Source organism: Thunnus maccoyii, chromosome 5, assembly GCF_910596095.1.
Source record: "Thunnus maccoyii chromosome 5, fThuMac1.1, whole genome shotgun sequence".
Classification (NCBI taxonomy): Eukaryota; Metazoa; Chordata; class Actinopteri; order Scombriformes; family Scombridae; genus Thunnus; species Thunnus maccoyii.
In genome coordinates this window covers 5,926,624-5,949,688 of record NC_056537.1, presented here as the reverse complement: position 1 = coordinate 5,949,688, position 23,065 = coordinate 5,926,624, and the positions used below count along the sequence as shown (strand labels likewise).

General features: G+C 41.7%; 1 protein-coding gene across 1 annotated transcript in view; it reads left to right on the top strand.

Moving 5' to 3' along the window:
* Positions 1-19,818, top strand: part of met (MET proto-oncogene, receptor tyrosine kinase) — a 75,242-nt gene extending 55,424 nt beyond the window's left edge. Inside the window, exons 12-21 of the mRNA XM_042412408.1 lie at positions 2,967-3,116; positions 7,802-7,955; positions 8,839-8,973; positions 10,262-10,528; positions 13,381-13,461; positions 14,900-15,081; positions 15,309-15,418; positions 15,698-15,863; positions 15,969-16,105; positions 18,843-19,818. Coding sequence (XP_042268342.1) covers positions 2,967-3,116; positions 7,802-7,955; positions 8,839-8,973; positions 10,262-10,528; positions 13,381-13,461; positions 14,900-15,081; positions 15,309-15,418; positions 15,698-15,863; positions 15,969-16,105; positions 18,843-19,149 — 1,689 coding nt within the window. The 3' untranslated portion in view covers positions 19,150-19,818. The remainder of the gene's footprint in view (positions 1-2,966; positions 3,117-7,801; positions 7,956-8,838; positions 8,974-10,261; positions 10,529-13,380; positions 13,462-14,899; positions 15,082-15,308; positions 15,419-15,697; positions 15,864-15,968; positions 16,106-18,842) is intronic.
* The last annotated feature ends 3,247 nt before the right edge of the window (positions 19,819-23,065 follow it).

Below are 23,065 nucleotides of genomic sequence, written 5' to 3'. Positions count from 1 at the left end.
CCACCATTGCTATACCTCTCTATGTATTCTCTCAGTCGACTTGCATTGTTCTGGCTGCCGAGGTCAAAGCTCTTGACATATTAATGCTGCTTTTCAAACAACCCACGACAGTCCCTAGAGCCTGTTTTACAAACACAATGAAATACATATTTCTCCTAGTTTTTTTCTTTCATTTTTTTGTTGACTGCAGCTCGACGGTTTGTGGCAGCTGTGCCGAAGCGTTCGCAGGGGATCCTAGCTGTTTCTTTCTTTTTTTTCTTTCACTCTTTTCCCAGACGTGACCTTGGCCCCGCTTGCTAAATCCACCATCAACCCAACCTCTATCCCCTCTTCATCCCCTCCCTTTAGCCCAGACAAACCCCCAGTTTTTTTATCCAAGGGGGGGATGGTACCAGGCATCGCACCGAAACAGGCCACATTTAACGCCATCTGATAACCATGCCCTGCAATGGCCCCCACTAAAGGGCGAATGCTAGGCTCATTTAGCGCCATCTGATAACTTCAACCCCAAAATGGCTGCTAATAACAGACAAATAAAGGAATATTTAGCTCTGACTGACTGCTCCGCGCCAGTATGGCAGCACATGAAGGAGTGTTGGCTTTGGCTCGGGTCCAGGTTGTTATCGCTGGCGATCACTTCACGGGAGACTCAGAAGCATTTCATTTACAATTATCATCATAGCAGTTTATTTAGAGTGTCTGATATTACTGTGACGGCTTTTTAATAACTTTAATGACTCTTCTCTGCAGTGTGTACAGAATTGTCACGCCGACAGCTGGGAAACACACTGAATAAGGATTGTATTGGATGAACTTGTTTCGAAGTGTTGTCTTTCTGTGTGTCCTAATTGCATGCAAGTGGATGAATTAGTGGTTTATGTTGCTGTGTAGACTGCCAACGTGCACTCTCTGTGTGTGTGTGTGTGTGTGTGTGTGTGTGAGAGAGAGAGAGAAAGAGTGAGTGTAGGAACAGGTGCGAGTCTCCACTCTGTGTCAAATTGGAAAATCCCAAGCTGTCACGCAACGAATCTGATCATTCTCTTTATTGCCTTCTGCTGCACTCAAACAAGTGTGTGTGTGTGTGTGTGTGTGTGTGTGTGTGTGTGTGTGTGTGTGTGTGTGTGTGTGTGTGTGTGTGTGTGTGTGTGTGTGTGTGTGTGAAAGAGAGAGGGAATCAGAGGAAAAAAAATGAAGAGTAAGTCTGAAAGAAGAAAATACAGAAGACAGAAGAGCAAAATAGACTGCGTTCTTTTACAGCTTCCCATCAAACAACACATGCTCACTAACTCAGTTACACACACTCACGTGGACAATAGCTGTATGTGCTTCCAGTCATATCTTGAGGATTGGGGGGGGGGGGGGTTGTAGTCATCCCACTGAGGGTCACAAGACCAGAATAAGTCACTCTGTCTTACTCATATCAGCTGCAACAAGCTCAATTTATACTCTTTTAATCATTATTAATCATGATAAACTCTGCCAAGAAGAGAAGAGACATCCCCTCTCAACCTGATGATGATTGAAATCTTCAGTTTCCAAATTCATGTGTATCCTAAATAAACAGCTATGAGTTTGCAACAACAATATGGTTCCAGTCTATAAAATTCATATCATTTTATTCATATCAACCATGTTCCTGTGTCACTTAGTGGACCTTTAAAAGTCCTGTAACTTGTTTACAAGCTGCACAGGCAGCTTTGCATACTTTTTGTGACAAAGTGTTTAGGACTTCAGTGTTGCTATGTGAAGTCTATCAATTGGAAAGAACACAACCATGTGACCTGTGATTACTTTATACCAAAGTACAGAGCCAGATTTCATTCCCAGGGAGGCCTTGGGGCAGATATACTTTGGGAACATCCTCATTAGCCCCCTCACCCACCCCATTCTCTGGCATCCCCACCAGCAGTAATCATCCAACACTCTTAACTTTGTACAACTTGGTTACATTATGTGAAGACTTCAAGTACATGCTTCAGGGCCCAAAAGCAAACCAAAGGCCCCCAAGATGGGATCTAATTACCCTCAGTTTTCCATCTTGCATCTTGCATTGTCTTTATACACAATGATGTTGACTCTAAAATAAGGCTTGCATTCAGTCTGAACACACCTTAAGGACCTAAACGCTCCTCTTCACAACAGGGACTCAAGATTATCCAATAATTTAAAGTCCCTCCTAAAGGATAGGTTCACAATTTTTCAAACCTGTCCAAAAACAATAGTCAGGATCCCCGTATGAACATGATGGGGGACAAAATCAGATAAGATGATGTTTCCTTTCCTTCCTCCAAATGAGTCAAATCATGTAGATATCTGTCAGTCTTTTTAGTGCCAAATCTCCTCTTTTTGTTACTATACTTCCACCGCAGCTGAACAGGAAAACACTGTCCGTCGAGTCATAAAGAGAGAATGTTTTTCTAACAAGGGTGTAACTGCGGAAGATATCCACTTTATTTGACTAACTTGGACAGCTGAAGCCTCATATTATCTTCAGATAAAACTTTTAAAATTTTGCTCAAAACGGAAAAGGACTGTGGATTTTGTTTCCCCGTCGCTTACATTGTCAGCACATTTGGTCAGGGTGAACAGGAGGAATGATTACAGTGTTCATATGGACACCTGGCTGGTTTTAAGACAGGCTTGAAATATTGTAGAGCTATTCAGTAAGGCCTCTATCATAGTGTGCTTGTTGTGTTTATTCACAAGTTGCACACATAGTTAGGTTAAAGTTTTGAGTTTGTGTTCCATCTGCTGTCAGTCTGCTCTGACCTTTGACTCTTGACCTTAACTATAGGCGCTTATAATGATACTGATCCAGAATTTGTAGATTTTGTTGACATCATTGTTTGTTTTTTTTTATATCCCCCTGCTTTTTCTGTGTTTCCTCCTGACTTCCTTCCTCTTCCGACTATTCTCCCCATCTTCTTTTTTCGGCCCCCCTCCTCCTCCTCCCTCCCCTTCTGCAGGGTGACCGGATGGACAGGGAGGCGATGAAATGTCAGGTTCTGACTGTTTCCAACCACAGCTGCGAGAGTCTAACTCTGGTCGGAAACACTCTGGAGTGCACCGTTCCCACCGAGCTTCAGGCCGCCACCTCCAAGGAGCTGCAGGTGGAGGTGAGACACACCTGCAGAACCACCAAGACTCGTGAAATTTGCATTTCAGTTTGCTAAAGAGAAGAAAAGCTCATTATGTTTTGCTGTTGTTAAGCAGCATTTATGGTCAGTTTTATTTTAGGTTATCTTTTACTTCATTTAAGGTAAACTATGTACTTTGACACCACCCTTTAAATAAAGATATAGATGTAGACACATAAACAAATACACATATTCACACACAGGTGAACACACCGCCTCTCTATACCCTGCGCAGCAGTTGGTCAACAAAGACACTTTCTTTAATTAAGCCTTTTGTTTATAGAGACACCCAGCTCAGCACAAATACACATTCACACCCACACACACACACACACACACACACACACACACATAGATCCTCTTTTACTCCACTCAATAGAAGTCTTGTTCCAGCTTTCCTGTGTGTTGACAGCAGAGGAAAGCTTCTGTGTGTGTTTGAAGTGGTGTTTTGGATGGCGGTGCAGTGTGTGTGTATGTGTTTGTGTGTGTGTGTGTGTGTGTGTGTGTGTGTGTGTGCGTGTGTGTCATGGTGTGTGAAACTGTTTATTGAAGCTGCAGATGAATATCATTTGCATGTTAGTGGATTAGCTCATTATGCTTTTGAAGAACAAACTGTTTTCTTTTCCAATAACAAGCGGTATTAGATTTTAGAGTTTGTAAAGACTTGTTACAAAGTCAATTAACTAATTAAGTTTCCCCCAAAACCAGATAACCGTATTAACATATCACAAAAATTATTTTTCAAACAATACGCTGAGATCAGCTTGTTTCAAACATTTACTAGAAAGTGTAGTTTTCTTTAAACCAGTGCAGATTCCCTCCCAGAACATTCTTCAAAACAAAATGAAACTACATCGGGAACGGGTGAAATCCTTTTATATCGCACTGGCAGAATTATTTCCTGTTTTATGAATAAAAAACCTTTTTATAGGCTCAATATGGAAACAAACAACTCATTAAGATTGGTAACTTTTGCAGCGATTGCAATAGATCGAACATTTACCACAGTTCTATGATCACAAATACACTCATGTGAAGCTTTTGGTGTATAAACAGATATCCTGTATCATACATCTGCTCTGAGACAAGTAGATACAAATACAGCAGAAATCTATAAAGCCGCTTATAATGCATTTATATGAAAATTCTCTGCCGTTTGTATTATCAGGCTCACAGAAGGAATTTCAGCAATAAAATGTATCATGTTATACCACAACCACCTACTTCTAAGGAGAAATATTTGCCACATAGCAACAATACAACACAAAGCGTTGACAGATGGACGGAGAATGTGCAGACGTTGAATTTGGCTTTGTTATAAATGCATGTTTTATTCCATTTATTATATATTTATTTATTTATTCTCTATTTTCAATGTATCCGTTAATCAGATGATCCCAGATTGACAAATAATAAATCATAAAACACAAAGTAAAGTCAGGCTTAACTGTACGAGCCCCCAGTAAGGCAGCACAGGATCACTCCTCCGCCATCATCCATATTGAGCTCGTCATTCCACGCTTTGGGAAATTCATGGAAAACACCACATTCCTGCAGGGTTCCAGATCATTTACAGGAAACTTCAATAACTCTCCTGTCCTTATGTAGTCCCTTATAAAAACCAGCTCAGGGAGAATTTATTACACAGTGTGTTGAGTGAAAGGGCTCAGCATCCAGCTGTCTTGTTACTTTAATATAAGTCAAGCATCCCTTGAGTCGTGAGAAGGGGACATACGGTATGGAAATACCAGAAAAAACCATCACAGTCTGTCTCATTAATGACAAAACCTTTCAAATAGGAAAGACTACATTAGGTCATTTTTTTGAAATAAATGTTGCGTTTACTTTAGGATTAAACAGTCACTTAACAACCCCTGAAAATGTTGTTTTTTCTGACCCCTAGTGGTTTAACTTCTCAGCTTGCTGCAGTGATGTACAGGTGTACCCCAGTACTCCGTGGGGTGTTTTCAGGTTACACTTTTGATCACAACCAACCGCATCCATTAGCGATGCTGCGTGTGATCATCAGAGGCGAAACAGTCGTGAAACTTTCAACCAGAGAGGGCAGTAAAAGACTTTTAAATCTAGTGTGGAATTACTCGTTATGAAACGTAGAGTTTAAAGAGTTCAACAGCGCCGTCAACCTCGTTATAGCCTTTATTTTAGTTTGTAAGTACAATACATAAAAATGATAAGACATAACATATCACTGTCTATGACAGTTTGATAGTTTGTGGTTTCTTCTGCTCTTTAGAGAAAATCTAGTTCAGATAAAGCTTCTAGCTTTTCACCTTCTGTTTCTGGGTCAGTTTTATTGTTTGGTGTATTTTGATTCTTTCCTTATTATAACTGCCCAAAATATACAAGCACTATGTATCAACATATCAGCAGCAGCTTAAATTGAGTTTGACAGAAGGAAATGTGTCATTGATCTTGAATATCAACAGTGGAGTTTGGGTTTTGGACACAAAACAGCTTTGTCTTCCTGAGAAACAATTTGAACCAAAATCCATCATAGAGAGACCGTACCTAAATTTCTATGCTTAAATTACATTAAAATCCAATGTAGCTATACAATACTAGTTATGTTTTATAAGAGGTTGACTGTCCTTCTCCCCTGACTAGATAAAACCCTCGATAAGACCCACTTTTCTGCTCTTACTGCTGATTTTATCCTCGAGTTCTTGCTCAATTTGAGGGTATTGTGAAAAGACATTCCTTACAAATGTAAGAAGTCAAACTCAAGAAGAGATAGGTGAGGCATGTCGAGGGAAAGAGAGATTACCATCCACTAAATAACTCTGCAAGTGCTGTGAACATCGCACACAGATGATATACACCACTGGAGCTCGCACAGATACAGGCACAGTATAGTATAACTCCTATTTTCTGTTCTGTGAGCTGAAATTTCAACCTTGTTTGCGACAAACAAACCCTCCAAACACCCCAGCAGGTTATAAGAGGGTTGATAAGAGGAATCCTTTATGATACAAACTAACATTGATACTGCGCTTCAGACGTCCTCACGTCCTTAAAGATAATATCCAGTCGTCACCTTCTGGTGAAACAGTGGTGCTCTCCAGACCAGACGCTATCAGCCTCATCGCTGTTGACTTGTGAACTGGCCTTCAGAGGAAAGCTTTTATCTCTGGGGAGGGTCAGCCAATATCCCTTAGCTCCACAGACCTACACACACACACACAGACACATTAATATATCCCCTACCTCCAGACATGCCCAGACAGTCTTATTTATACACACTGTCCCATCTGCAGCAGCAGGCAGCAGTAGAAACCTCATTTCCACTAAACTAATAATGGTAGAAGCAATATCACTGATGTAATCTGCCTCTAGACTGTGGCAACAGACATGTTTGTGTATGTGTGTGTGCACGTGTGGTTATTGCATACCATATGTCTGAATGCCAGTTTCATGCCCTTTAAACGCTCATGCATGCACAGTATGTGCCGTGCATGACATACTGTTTGTGTCACATATAGAGAGGGAACAATTGTTTATCAAGCATCTATAGTGCGATCTGTAAGGATGAGGACAGTAACACATTTTTTTGGGCTCTTTACTACAAAGTACTACAATTTTTATTTGAGACAGAAAGTATAACAAGTTGGACAAGTTATGTAAACTTAAAGTCCCCTTCCAGTCAAAAAACGTGTTTTGCTTATTATTCCTTCAGTTGGATGTTTAAGCTTCACTGTGCAGAATGATGTATTTGCAGAGTTTGTTTCATCTGCTGAAGAGAGGGAGTTTATCCGTGCTCACCTTAAATCTCAGTTTAAGGCACGTACCTACAAGCATGATTTGTGATCTCACAACTAGTTCGGAGCCAATCGAGGGCCGGTATACGATTTGCACAAGTGTGATGTGGAAACCCGAGAAGCCTCCAGTGCACAAACACTGAGGATGGATTTTTTCAGTGAAGTAGGAGACATCTCATGTTCAGCAGTTAAACTTTTTGAAATGAAAAATATTTGCCATATGATTTTAATGATCTTTAACAGGATAACTGAAGATGTCAGACACAATTTATTATTCCAAGCAGGGAATTTTTTTATGTCCTAAAACATGTCTGGAGGGGATCTTTTAATTAAATGATCATATTTAATATTGGGTGTCAGATCATATACAGTCTGTCACTGCCTGAGATCTCCAACCCAAAGACATCAGACACTTACAGACCTGATACAGGCTTTAGCTGCAGCCATGTTCTTCTTTTATGGTTCTTTTTGCCTTCAGTCTGGTCGAGCAAGAAGCAAATGCACCTGCTCAGGTGATTTAGCTGACAACACAAAACTGTTAAAAAAAGGAGACAGAATGAGATCATTTTTAAAAAATGCTTTGCTGCCTTTTCTGTATGTTAAGGATAATTTTACCACAGCATTGTCCTAAAACTCTGGGACTGTGTATGAGTCCTACACTGTTCACCCAGTACATATTTGAACACTGTCAAAAACTATTAAAGTTGAAAGTGCAGAATCAAAACAATGACTCAGAACACTGAGCCCCCTACGCTGAATCTTTACCAACTGCTCAGTAGCTGTACCTGACCTCTGACCTCCCTGTGGATGAAAAAGAAAGTCAATAGTACTTATTATTGTTATTAACATTTACTTCTCTCACTCTACGACCCCTTTCACCTCTTTCAGTGGCGCCAGGCGGACACAATCAGACATCTGGGTAAAGTGACGCTGGCCCAGGAGCAGGACTACACGGGCCTCATCGTGGGCTGCGTGTTCGTCAGCTTGCTGCTGCTGCTGCTGGGAACGCTGCTCATGTGGAGGAGGAACAAACACATCGATGGTAAGAGCAGAGACGTCGGGTTGTAGAGGGGTCACAGTAAAAAAAAAAAAAGATCGGTTTGCTTCTACTGCTGCGACGTACTGAATATGAAGGCATCTTAAACACAGACAATGATGTCACATCAGAAATATGATGTCAATCAGACTATGATCTGTTTTCTACAACTAGGTTTAACAGGAATATTTGCTAATTGGCTGCAATTCAGATATTTAGCCATAACAAAGTCATAAAGAGGCAAATACAACAACAAAGAAAATTCACCAAACATAATGAAATATGTGAAGAAATCAAAATAAATTGACATAAAACAGTCAGTATATACTCTATATGTAATTTACCTCTATAACAAGAGAAATGAAAGGAAAATATAGATGCCTATAGGGCACATACAGTATACAGACATACCTGTAATATACATATACTGTATGCATGTAGTGAAGGCCCTAGATTAGTTATAAGTCAGTCATAGTTGCATTAAAAGTTAATTGACTCCTAGTGATGTGTATTTGCTTGTGTGTGTGTGTATGTGTGTGTGTGTGTGTGTGTGTGTGTGTGTGTGTGTGTGTCTGCATACTTGCAACTCAAGTTCAGTGACTCTTTTCCAACCTGTGTGCATGTGTGCCTGCTGGGTCGTGTTTTGCCTGGTGGGTTGACAGTAGGTTTGTTTGTTGGGTGCATCGGTGGGAACGCTTTGCCTTGCTAAGTAATTCTCTGATCTCTCCTCCTCTCCTCTTCCTTCTCTCACTTCCCTCCTTCTCTTCTCACCCTTTCTCTCCCTCTCACCATTCCTATAAAATTCTTCCTCTCTGCTTCTCTATCCTTATCCCAATCTCTCTATCTCTCCCTCTGTACCCCCGCCTCTCTCCTCCCCCTCTGTCTCTAGATCTATCTGAGGTGTGGTATGATGGCCGGGGTCACATCCAGCATCTGGACAGGCTGGCTAACGCGAGGAGCGTCAGCCCCACTAACGAAATGGTCTCCCACGAGTCAGTCGACTATAGAACAACCCTGCTGGAGGGTACGTCAAACAGATAAGCCCCGCCCCCGCCCCCACCTGACATATTCTTCCCGACTTCCCATTTACCTGCTTCCCTCCCTGTAGGGCTGAATGCTCAACCAACAGCTGTAGCCTTGAAAGGATGTAGGTTTTTGGGAGATTTTTAGAATTAAAATCATCCATGTACCCCAGTGTTAACGCCTCCTGCTAATGCATGAATTAATCCTGATTGATGCAGCGCTCTGGCCCCTTCTTCTGAGAGTCATTACTGAATCAAGTTAAGACATAATACACATAATGTTAGAATCAGTGCAACTTAATCTTTCCTTCACAGTAGTATCTTTTGAACATCCATAGATTTGCGTATCTGCTTAAATTTGTTGAATATGTAGCAAAGAAGTTAATCTTTACCTCAGATCTTACCTAAGACTCATCATGTTTATACATTCTTTCAGTATCAGAAGGAGTCCGCTGATTGTTGTTTGTTACATCCGTGGTTAAAGTGCAAACAGGAGCTGCTAGTAGTGATTTTTAGCCACACACACAGTCTTCTGTCGCTTCACTTCCTGCGAACACGTGGAAAACATCCCGGCTTGTTCAACTGTGTGTCATATTTTATGTCATTTTGACCCGTTTCTGACACACAAACACAAGATTTAACTGCATTTAATTATATATCACTCAAGTGTCGGCACACAGACAAACTGCCGAGAGCACGCAGGTGATATTTGGAGTCTGTCTTCTCACCACAAGTAAGCTGACCAACAGGACATCCTTCCAAAAACTTTGATGTAATCTTTAAAGTCACTTGTGGTTTTGGTTCCCTATGCTGGGATCCTGAGGGCGTGATGGGGGGAGGGGGGGACTCCTCGTGTTATGATCCTGAGTGTGATGGGTAAAAAGCAATTTTCCTGCCCTAAAATCTGAGAAGGTAGACTTACTAATGAACTAATGCTTGTCCTCAGGGAGAGTTGTGGTGCAGGATCAGTGGCTGAAAAATTCCTAGAATGAGAATTCATAGAGCTTAGCGTTTACGTCTGCCCTGCCTTCTGTTCTGGCTTGTTTTTAGATTAAAACAAGATAAGTTTGCATGTATGTTTCTTTGCGTTTCCATCCTTCCACTAACAGCAACAAAAACAAATTCAGAAGCTTAATTTTTTCCAGCTTGACTAGCCTCCGTTACAGTCTCAAGTTCCTTTCTGCCTTTGTAGTAGCCCTACTCTGATCATGTAACACACCTTGACCTCTGGAGGCCCCCCTCCTTACACAGTCGCTGACCTTTGACCCTTCTTCTCTTTTGCTCCTCCAGATCAGGGCACCGACAGGCCCGAGACATGCCGGGGAGCTCCTCCCATCTACGGGGGCAACGGGGAGCTGTTGTCCCCCAGGCTGGGGGTACTGGGAGGTGGGATGGGGATGGGTTTGGGAATGGAAGGTGAGCTGGTGTCACCCCTGCTGATGGCCCCGGTCCACATCGACCCGTCCTGTCTCCACCCGGACCTGCTGACGGAGGTGCAGCATGTGGTGATCGCCAGGGAGCAGCTGCTGCTTCACCTCAACCAGGTCATCGGCAGAGGTCAGTCTGTCTTTACTGTTAAAACAGATCATTTCCAAATCATTACATATCAACAATCCCTTTCCGAATGATTATCCTCAAAATCCACAGGAGTTTTTCCAGTGGGATATTTGGGGTTGATGAAATGTTGCACTTCTCAAACAGTGTTGCTGATGTTTAAGTTTCTCCACTGTTGATGTCTTTTCTCGGTCTTGCTGATATGCTGTTCATGCTTATTTTACAAAATGGAACATTTAAAATGCATCACTTCCTTTCTCAGGAAAAGGCCAGTCATTTCCCATAGAAAATAAAAAGCAGACACGTATTTGTATGAAAATGTCATGTAATAGGAACCAGCCCGATACAAACTGCTGTGTCAGTCAGTAATCAAATTACCGGTGTAGCAGATGATGCTCAATTATCACTGAACAATGCATTAAAGAGCCTTATGAAGGGGTTTATAGCCTTTTACAGCAGCATAAAGCAGATGAGCAATAAAAATGAAAAACAATAGAGATTGCTAAATAACTCAATAAGGCATGAAAGATATCCCGACCAACCAGTGTTCAGCTGAAACCACATATTGTATAAACACTGATATGCACCATTAATGTATTTATGCACTGTGTATTCGTAACCACGGATAATCTAAACTGCACAAGTACGTAATCATTCCCTGTTTTCTGACACTGTATAGAGATTTATATGACTGCACTGTCAGGCATCTGCATGAAAGGAACAAATATGCAGCAAAAAAGAGAACACTTATACAAAAAAAGACCTAAATATACAAAAAACAAATGGCAAAATAACAGATGTTATTTGGTTTGGTCAGTCAACAGTCAATTACATAACAATCTCTTAATTATATTCACTTCTTTTCAGGCTGAACTCATACTATACTTAAAAAGAGAAACAATAATGAAGACATTATTTTCATGCAAACAATCCATGATGGAATGTAGTTGATGTGGAGCGATACTATTGTCCACTGAGCTTAGGTTAAAACCACAGATTTGCTTTAAGCTATACAGAAAGTCACCCACGAAGAGCTTAACTGCCTGTTTTATCAAACCGCAACCTTGACATGCAGACACAAAATCACAGTGTATTGTGCAGTTTAAGTAGGACCCACAGATCAAATTCAAACATCAAAACCCCCAAAACCCCTCAGTGTCACAAACACAGTCCTCTGCCCCCCCCTCAACACCACCCCCACCACCACCCACCACCACCACTCTCGGCTGAATTTTGTGGCGTAGGATGATTTTTTTTCACAGCTAGTATTCCCAGGGTCCATTGTTGGGAGTCGTAATCCAACACCCACGGCCATCTGCGGGGACGTGATAGGAGAATGCTGCGCTCATTTTATTCTTGCACCCCTCCCAGTCTGGGGCAAGCCCTCATGTCTTAAAAAAGAGATATAATTCAATAAAATGAACAATAACTCAAAGGGGTTTGGCGTAGGCTATTAGTCTGTGTAGGGTATTAATGAATAAAGCTTCATACTGGGTTACTTGTGTGGGGAGATTTAGTGTGAGGGTGATGGTAACTTTAGATAATCTGAATTAGCTGTTGAAGGTATGAAAACAGGCGAAACTCACTTTGAAGAGTCACATGTGCTTGTTTTCTAACCAACCCGACCGTTTTCCGTGGACCAAAGTGACCAAAAAGCTGCAGAAGGTACTTGAAATCACCTTGAAGCTTCTGCTCCAAACCTTTTTTTCTTCTTTTTAATGTATAAACAGTGGACAGAAATATGAGATTAGTGGAACTGCTGTGATCATGGAGCCAACTGGCAGGATGCAGGAACTTAATCATAGTGGCTCTTTCGAGAAGAAGGCTTCAACAAGCCAAGATGTAGATGAAGGTTGCTGATTGCACAGAATCCAAAAATGGCCTGCAATGTCTCTTTGCAAGCCAAGTGGGTAATTTAGCTGATGCCATACAATTTTTACCATTTATGGGAAAGATTTAGAAAGTGCAGTTTACTTACTGGACTACGAGTATATTAAGCAATAAGTCATGGAGGAGAAGATATGATCAGAGTCAGATTCAAGTCTTATTAGCCAAGTATGTTCACACATACAAAGAATTGGACTCCAGTTGTCAGCAGGTCTCATTGTCCTTTCATACACTGCCAAAACAAACGTGCTCTAGTAATGTTACTTAGTCATAGTGAAACTCAGGTGGTGGAACTGCAATTTCATCAGTGATGCATCAAATTTATGGCTACAAAAGACAAGCCAGCTGTCTATTCTGCTTGGGCCTCAGGGGTTTTTTAGTGTGTGTAACTGAATTTCCAGTACCAAACACTATGAACATTTTCCAGCAAATAAATCATTTGTTTATGCACAGGTGGTGCACAGGTGGCACAGGCCAAAGATACCAACCATCACCGCAAAAAAACACAGTAGGATTCAATTCTCGGCAGCAGTACCTCCAGCTTAGTCGTTCTTTCCAAAGAATGCACTTTCCCATGTTGAGAGGAGGGAAACCAGTGAGGACCTGTGTCCTTATTGCTGCAATAGTGACTAATATTGGTTTGTCTGGGTTTGGAACAACCGACAGGTCCAAAACAAAACAAAATGCAAAATCAAAGAAACCGTTGATTGACATCCCGAAGTAGAAGTACTAACTGATTCTTGCAGACTGACACGGGCTTCATTGTTCACCTTCTTTGCAGTCGGATCTCATCGTCATTGGAACTGAAAGTGGTGCATCTTATGTTTCTAAAGTGGACTTCTTTCAGACAGGTTTATTTTGTGTAGGGCTAACGAGTAATTATTTAGGCATTAACAGGTTCGAACATGAGCTTTTGAAAACATTGATGCTGACTAATTCTGACTAACACATCATGTTGCTACCTGCAGGTCACTTCGGCTGTGTTTTCCATGGAACTCTACTCGAGCCAGACGGGCAGAAGCAGCACTGCGCCGTCAAGTCTCTGAACCGTAAGTAGAAATCCGTTTTTAAATGTATTAAACAAACCCCCGAGAAATAAAGGAAGTGACATTTTTCTGCTTTACTGATACAACAACTGTGTGCTAAGCATTTTTTTCCCCCTATCATGACCCCTTCCCTTCCCTTCCCTGGACAACCTAAAGTGATTTTACTGAAATGCAATACTGAATTTTGATCTAGCAGGGAGTTTTTCTGCTGTCATTTAAAGTTAGAAGTTGGAAACTTATTTTAAAACAGTTCATAAAAGCACGCAATGTTCTACAAAATTATATTTATCTCCTGTCTTGACTGCATGGGAAGCCATGTTTTGTCATTAGCTCAAGGTTAACAAAACGTACCTCTCCTCCTGAGAAGATATTTTGTTTTTCCATATAAGCTTGGTGACATCCCAAGTTACACACACACACACCAACTCAACACACTCTCTCCTTGTCCAAACATATTTACATCCAACCATAATTATTTCATCCTACATCTGTTTAAATTGCATACTTATTGTATGATATCACAACGCACAAATAGCATTAAAGATCTCATCTCATCAGAGCCCTGAATCCTTTTTGGCTGAGCCGATGGTGATGAATGAGCATCCAATGGTGAGGACGGCATTAGGGTCCCTCCTAATCGTGTAACCTGTCACTTGGAACAGGGAGATTGATGTTGGAGAGATATGGTGGAAAGCGCCGTGTAGTCACAAAAGGATCCGCCAAATACAGCCTGCTGTGTTTTAGTCCACTGGGATTTGAACCTTTTATTGATTTGAGTGTTGTCCCAGGGTATCCTGTCATTGTTTTTGGCTTTCTTTTGTTATATTTGGGACTTTGACTTGATGCTTTTATCCTAATATAACTCTTACTATGACAACTAGTTGAAAGGCACATTCTTTATCCTGAGAACGATGAGTGAATCATACACAAAGGAATATCCATCCTCCACACAGCAATAACGTAATTTTCCTCTTTAATTTTCAAATCAAGAGTATTGAAACCAAATGTCATCTCTCGCTATGTTCGTGGTCTAACCTCAGTTTAAGGCTAATCAGCTGGTTTCTTGGGGCCAAAAGGGGTCCCCATCTCTAACCAGATTACAGCAGAGCCACTGAGGCTAAAGAGCGGGACACCAGAGGCAGGGATGCAATTGGCAAATGGGAATTTGGAATGGGTCAGGTCAGGTCTGAGGGTATTCGGAGAGGTTTTTTTTTTTCTCTCCATTTCCATCCTCATCCCTTTTCCCCCAAGCGTATATAAGGAATGACCTTCCCACTGATGTCAGGACAGCAGAGTTGCTCCCTGACTTCCACTTTAGTCTGAAAGACGCTTCAAGATAAATAATCCACATGTAGATTTCTTGCTCTCTAGAATTGTGACTCTTCAAAAAATTCAGCACCAAAGTGAGTATTGAAATGAGTTTTGATGTTTTTTTTACAAGGCATCACAGACTTGGAAGAGGTGTCCCAGTTCCTGAAGGAAGGGATCATCATGAAGGACTTCAGTCACCCCAACGTTCTCTCTCTGCTGGGGATCTGCCTGCCACCGGAGGGCTCTCCACTGGTGGTTCTGCCCTACATGAAGCATGGCGACCTGAGAAACTTCATTCGCGATGAGGGACACGTAAGACCACACACAAGATAGATGCCTACATGTCGATAATTTCTGCATAAGCCCGGTACAAATACAGAGTACCATGCATAATTTGTTGAAATTTTAAGGATTCTCGTCCAAAAATTATACCATATCCCTTTATAGTTTCATCAAACATGACAAATTGGAATACTGCAGATATGATTTCAAGTTAAGTTTTGTGTTCTAGTCGTTTGATGGTTGTGTTTTTTCTCCAGAACCCGACCGTGAAGGACCTGATGGGCTTCGGGTTGCAGGTGGCCAGAGGGATGGAGTATCTGGCCAGCAAGAAGTTTGTCCACAGAGACCTGGCTGCCAGGAACTGCATGTGAGTTCATATTTATTCATTCAACTTTGCATTGACATATATTTATATACAGAGGAAACTACAGTAGATCAGACTAAAATAGAATTGAATACGGCTGCAAAAGGAACAGAACAGAAAAAGCATAATAATACATAGGCTTAGAAAAGAAAATGTTAAACAGTGTACAAAAGTTTCAAGTGGAAAGAATTAAAGAGTAAGACCAGGACCAAGGAGCAAAGAGAAAAGCTGAAAAGAATAAAAAACAATACAGTAGAAAGTAACAGTTCTTCTTCCTGACAGGCTGGATGAGAGCTACACGGTGAAGGTTGCAGACTTTGGCTTGGCCAGAGACGTGTACGATAAAGAATATTACAGCGTCCACAACAAGAGCGGAGTCAAGCTGCCCGTCAAATGGATGGCTCTGGAGAGTCTGCAGACACACAAGTTCACCACCAAGTCAGACGTGGTGAGGACTCACAGTCACACGTGCAAAACACGTTAAGAAACGAGTCTATATCATCTGACTTCCTCTTGCAAATTCAACATGCATGTTTGTGTTTTTGTCCCACAGTGGTCGTTTGGTGTGTTGTTATGGGAACTGATGACCCGCGGAGCCCCACCTTACTCTGATGTGAACTCCTTCGACATCACCGTGTTCCTGCTGCAGGGAAGGAGACTGCTGCAGCCCGAGTTCTGCCCCGATGCGCTGTAAGTGCACTCGAACACACATACTCAGACTATATCTAAACATATTTTTCTCGACTGTCGTTCGCCCCCTTTAGCAAAGCCACGGCTCAGTTAGCGTGAGTGATATACTGTAGAGCTATACTTAAATACATCACGGCGTGAAAGATAGAGTCTGAGTGCGGCAGGGAAAAACAGTGAAGGTGAATGAGCTGTATAAGCAGTGGAAGTCACAAATAAAAAACACTCAACTTTAGACCATCTATCACCTACATCAGCGGGAGTCCAAAACATATTCACAGCTCCTCTGTCTCAGCAGTCGAGCGAGATATCTCATCACAAGCGCGGGTCAAATATAAGTCACTTTTTTTGTCTTACCTCAAAACACAAAGCAAGTTTTAAATGGAAATCCAATACCAGTAGAGCATTTCTTTTTTTTATTTGTCTTGCTTTGTTGCTAAGCGCTCGTTGCTGTGGTACTTGGAAAGGTTTGCTGGCCCTCGACATCACACATCAATCAGGACAGCGTTGGCACCGCTGGGATTCACTTCTCTCTTGGTTTTTGCTGTCAACAACATCTTTAGTTTTCTTTGGATCTGTTAAATCAGACAAACAAAGTTTCATGCTGTGCCGCGGTGAAACCAGATGGATACAATATGATTTGTTTCAGGTACACTTTAACAGGTTCTGGTCAAATGCTGCGTCTCGGTCAAAAGACGTAAGAAACATTTAGCTGATAAAACAAGTTGTGAAGTGATTTATTCACATGTGAAATGACAGGAAAGTATTTCAGTGTCAATACAGCACACACATCGACTCACTTAACACAACAGTATCTGAATATGTCCTTATCCACTAAACTCTGACCCACTGGTACTGTGAAACGAAAGCCAAGTGTGCTCTCATACCGCACAGATAACATCACGAGGTTACACTGCACGTCTATAGTGTGTGTGTGTGTGTGTGTGTGTGTGGAAGTGAGAGGGGAGTGGGAGTGTTCAGGTGAGGGAGGCTGAGGCCCAAAGTTCCCAAGCTGTAAATTAAACAGCAACGTCAGATTTGAGAGCGGCAGCGGCAGTGATGCACGTCTGCAAACATTCCCGCAATTCCTCACTCATGATCGTTCACAGGTTGTTTTAGTGATAGCGGACGCTGGCAGATACCTTTGACGTGTAGTAATGGGGGGCCATTTTTCCTAATTTTTAACAATGATAGAGATGAGCTGCCAAATCAGGGAAAGAGGGAGAAACATGATAACGGCAATATCAGGGATGTCAACCTCTGACGGGGCAAAAAGTTTTGTTGCGAAATGATAAAAAATGAAGCCTGGCTTGAAATAATCAAACTTATCTTTGAGACACATTTAAATTATTAGTGGTCGTAAGACATTTCAATTTCATACACAAACCACTTTTGAGGGAATAATAACTTACAGTAGGTTTATAAGCTACTGGATGATGAAATGAACCGTTAAATATCTATTTTTCAAAAAAAATAAACATGAGGTTGCCACTCGGGTTTCAAGATGCAAATGTTGGCTTGAAGTTTATTTATTTTTACATGGAAAAATCTAAAAGTGGAGAGCTTTCTGCTGCTACAAAAAAAATAAATGAAAAACCAGATGTGAAACCTTATCACAAATGAAAATACAAACACAAATTTGACTGCAGTGAAGCTCAGAAACTATAAAAACAAGGTTTTACATAATGATGATGAATTAAATTATTCATAATTATACATTCTTTTTGACTAGTAGATGAATTACTTAGTCTATAAAATGTCAGTAAATAGTAAGAAAGGGTCCAAGGAAACGTCTTTAAATTATATGTTTTATCCAACCAAAACCCAAAGATATTCAATTTACAATGATATGAAACAGGAAAGGAGCAAATCCTCACATTTAAGAAGCTGGAGCCAGAGAGTGTCTGCCATTTTTGCTTGAAAAATGATTTAAACAAATATTTAAATTTCACAATACACTTGACAATTAATTGATCTGAAATCATTCATTTCAGCACTACTTTTGTGCAAGTCAGTAGAGATCAGTTTTTGCCAAAGTTTCACAAAAAGTGAAATTTCCCATTACATAGGTTAATATTATTTTGTAAACGCAACATTCAAAGTCGACCCCTCCTCCCCGGCGCAACCTCTCTCTCCTCTGCTCTCTGTACGAAAGTGAGGCCGAGCTCCACACACACACACACACACACACACACACACACACACACACACACACACACACACACACACACACACAAACACACACAGAACAGACAGCACTCTGCTGCAGATCACAGCAGACAGAATGAAACAGATTTTATTCGAGTCGACTACGAAGGCTCACAACAAAATCCGGCAGTAAGGGAGACGGTACGAGCAATTTATCAAACAACTGTCGAACAAGCAGAACATCGGCACTGAGTCCGCCATTTTCGTGGCTTCCTCTTGGATGCACGCTTATGATCTGGCACCTGCTCGCTATGTTTTATACACTCACACCCTGCAGGCTGTTATTGGCTGGGGGCTACACACCCACTGCCCAAAGGTTGCAGCCCGAACACATCAAAATAATAAGAAAAGACAGGCAGAAGGCACCGCCACACACTTCTAGTAGGTCATAAGTGATGATTGAGAGGGATCTATAGTTTTTTAGGAAAATCCTGCATAGTATACCTTTAAATATGCTAAACACATTAGCTGTTGTCAGGCTCATCTCCTGCCTTGGTTTTGTTCTGACTCCTCTCCTCTCGTCTCCCTTCAGCTACACGGTGATGATCGAGTGCTGGCATCCAAAACCGGAGCGGCGTCCCTCCTTCTCCGGGCTGGTGTCGCGTATCTCCGCCATCTTCTCCAGTTTCAGCGGCGAGCACTACGTCCTGCTCAACACCACTTACGTCAACATCGACAAGATGAGCCCTTACCCCTCCCTCCTCGCCTCCTCCTCCTCCTCCTCCTCCACCACCGCGACTTCCTCCTTCTCGCCTTCCTCGTCCGACCCTTCCACCTCCACCTCCCTGCCATCCCACTCCCCCCTCTGTTGCCACGTGGAGAGAGACTGTTGCACCTGAGGGAGGAAGACGGAAAGGAAGGAAGAAGGCAGAAAAAGAAAGACTCGGAAAGAGAGAGAAAGCGAGGAGGAAAATTGAAGGTGATGAAGACTCTGTTTGAGAACTACTGTATGTACTTACCAAACACTGGACACTGTATGCTGAGGAAAAACACACACAGTTTACGGAACTTCGACTGTTCACTCAATGTACATAGATCGTCGACCTTTTTGACCTTCTCGAGCATCACCGAACCATAGGGCCGACCTTATCGATTTCCACCGACCTTTCTGACCTTTCATCGACCCCGAGGAGCGTGAGGTCAGCTTTCCTGCGTCTCCCTACAAGACGATTACAAGGCACAGGAACGCCTCCTCGTAGACTTCCCAGCGGACAAAGCCACCGTCGCAGAAGCACAACACCGTTCATCAAACACCCGGAACGTCTCATTGACTGCTGTACCCACGCAAAGGGGGGGAGGGGGGAGGGGGGGACAGACTTCCATGTTTCCCGCTCATCTCCGAGCGGCGTGTGCTTCAATACGTGGCTTGTGGCTCGGACCTTTTTCGCTATCTGTAATGTGAATGTTTTGACAAATGGCCATGTATTGTGTTGTATAAAAAAAAATGTCACACCTCCGCATCAAATACAAGACTATACGCCACCCTCGCACGCCCCCCCCCCCCCCCCCGCGCCTGCATCCAGAGAGAACGAAGGCCGCAATGGCAGATTTTGGCGCCTCAGGTGGATGCCGTTAAAGACGAGGCAACACGGGGAACGGCGGTGTAGAGGTGTAAGGTGGCGTGTGTAAAACAAACCTGCTGCCTGTGTGCAGTTCACTGGATGCTTTATTAGTATAATTATCTTTGGAAGATTAGCCGTCAATGTGCTCGAACAAAAAAAAAAAACAACATCTCGTTGCTTCACCGTGACTCACCTGCATGGAATCTCCAGATGTTTCTGAGTGAAAAGGGTTAGAAGCGTCTTTTCTCTTTCTTTTCTTTTTTTTTTTTTTTCTTAAAGAATATTTAAACCTGAAACGTCCTGTCAAAACAGTACAACTCTGACAACATGCACACACTTGAAAGCTTTGAGATACTCTTGGAAAGAAGAAGGAGAACAAATGAGAACCATGTCCCCGGGGTTTGATGAACTGTCCAAGTCGCTTACTGTATATCAGATCTGTGTCTGTTTGACATAAATTAGATTTTATGGACAAAGAGACATCCTGTACCTGATAAGATGATACACATAAGCAAAGGACATGAAGGCTCGCAGCCAGAGAGCTAAAAACTCTTTAATATTCAGTCTTTTATTGGTCAAAACTGAATCTTCAAGAGCTTGTTGTTCCCTAAAGATTTCACTCAGAGCTTTAAGTAAATATTTTGCCTGAAAGGGTTCCTGTGCTCATCTGGCTTCAAACCATGAATGTGTCACTAATGTGACAGTGACAGCTGTGTATCACTGTATCACTGTAAGACAACTGTGCAGTCATGTGAAGAAATATTTTTAATGTTAAAAAAAAAAAAAAAAACATACCAGTGTGTTTGCAAATGTTAGCCTCTTAACTACAAATCATGTAAATTTACACTTTTTTGACCATTTTTTTTTCAAAAGCATGATACACAGTTTTACATGTACAGATGTTTTGCCCACCTTTCCAGGTAACCGTCGGCTCCCATTCATTTTAGAATAAAGTCTTTTAGCTGATTCTTGAAACTTTTTTGAGTTGTGCACATCCAGTCTGTGTTAAGTTTTGTCAGTGTTACAGTATTGTTATGTTTTAATGCAGTCAAAGTGCAGATTGGTTGTTTTAAGTGTGCACTACTTCATAATGTAACATCGGGTCATGCCGATTGATGATCATATTGACAACTGAAGAATCTCCTGCTAACATTAATTTGGGGGGGAGGTGGAGCAAAACATATTCATGAATTGTATAAAGATCCTAATCAGTCTGCTGCAGTAATCAACTAGTAATTTCATAAATATGTGTAAATATGAGTGGAAACATGCAAACACTGGTGTGGTCAGAGCCCCCTTTTTTTATCGTTGTTGTGTAGCAGATTGTCTTTTTTTTGTTGTTTTTTTTTTTGAATGGCTGCTGATGTGACTGGGCCATTGACAGACAGGTATGAATGTTTGCTATGACAAGAAAATTGCTGTACTATATTTTTGTATTGATGATGAGCTTCTTCAAATCTGGTCGAACGAGAAGACCAGCGGTGAGCGAATAGTGCCACGTTACAAACGAACAAAAGCCCACCTAATCAATCCTACGTTTTCCGAGACGAACCACTGCCATTTTGTAAATAAAGAGAGAAAGGGGGGGGGGTCGTAGGGATCCGTGTGTGGGTCTGTCTTATAAAACATGTGAGTGGATGCTCATTAGCTTATGATCATCACTGCTGGATTATTGTGTGAACAGTAAAGAGCAGACAGTTAAACTGTAGCTAACGCCGCCTCACATCCCACATGACACTGCTGTCACTTTGATCATGTGATTCTACACCACTTTGCCCGTGCTTAACACTGTCTGTTCTACGTGTGTGTGTATGTATGATTTTATTGTCTATATATAAAAAAAAATAAAATCCTGAGGTACATGTTCCTATGTAATGTCAAATCAACTTTGTCAGTGTAATAAAGCTATACTATCAGAGTAATATCTTGTTTCTACGACTTGTTCGTGTGTTTTATTGATCAAACCTGTTCTTGAGGCAAAGGTAAAGCTTATTCCTCCATCACAATAAATAAGACACTATACTCAAAGTGCAATGACACACTCAAGAAGGTTTTGGGAAACTTTTAAATGCAGGTTTTAACCCCTTAACATCCACCCTTTTTATAGAATTTTCGCCTATTTGGCATACCCAAATGAAAAAGCTTATAACAGAAGAACTGCAAGGCCATGATGCATGTATTAGGCTTCATTTGACAAGTGACATCTTCTAGTTTCTGGAAATGTGCTTGTTTAGCATGTGGCTAAAACACAAACTAAACTACATCAGTTCAAATAAGGCTCAAAAAAGTGTTTTTGGTCCTCGTCTATAATGAGTCTTACTTGAATAACACTAATTAGGACATGCTTTATGCCAGAACTATGCAGAACACCATATACCTTCTACATCTTGTCAACCTGTATAAAATTCCAGACCTCTAGGCCTAACCTTATGGGAGCTAGAGAGTTTTCAGTTTGTGGTGTCACTGTTGTCCCCGAACCTCTCCAATCATCTCCAATTGGCCAAATTGTGCCAATTACTCATTACTGTGTGATGCTATCGCTTACAACTGGCCTAAGTGATTGGCCGGCGACCAGGTGGATGTTAAAGGGTTAAGGTTTTTAAAAACTGAGATGCAAAAACAAAAAGAAAGAGAATTCAATGTGATTAATATGTGCACAAATTGACCAAATGGCATGCAGAACACAGCCAAGGTTTGGATCTGCAGCTACTCCGGATTACAATGCGTTTCCTGTTTTCCCGTGCATGCCTGGAAACAGCAGGGATTTTTAAAAACTCATTATTTGGATTAAGATAGATGATTATGTGGCCTCTCGCTGGGTCGACGCACTTCATACTTGCATAACATTTTGAGAACACAGTCCTTGCCTTTTTGTGTCTGCCTTTGTTTATAGGAATTCACCCTTTTTGTTCCCATTGGCTGGTGATGACTTCTAACCCCTCACCTCTAGCTCCCCTCTCTTCTTTTGACCTTTAAGTACTGTGGTCTAGACTTCCCCCCTCCCTCTGTCTTCACTGAGCCGTGACTGTGGCTTTCAGGATAGGTTGTCCTTTCAGTTGCTTGGCGACCTGGGACTTGGGTAAAGTCACACCAAATATGGTCTCACAATAGTCTCAGCTAGATGGTCGTGTTGTGAGAGAGATTTTAAAGGTGTTATGTAGAGGTCATTTTTACAATGTGTGCCACTAAGCTC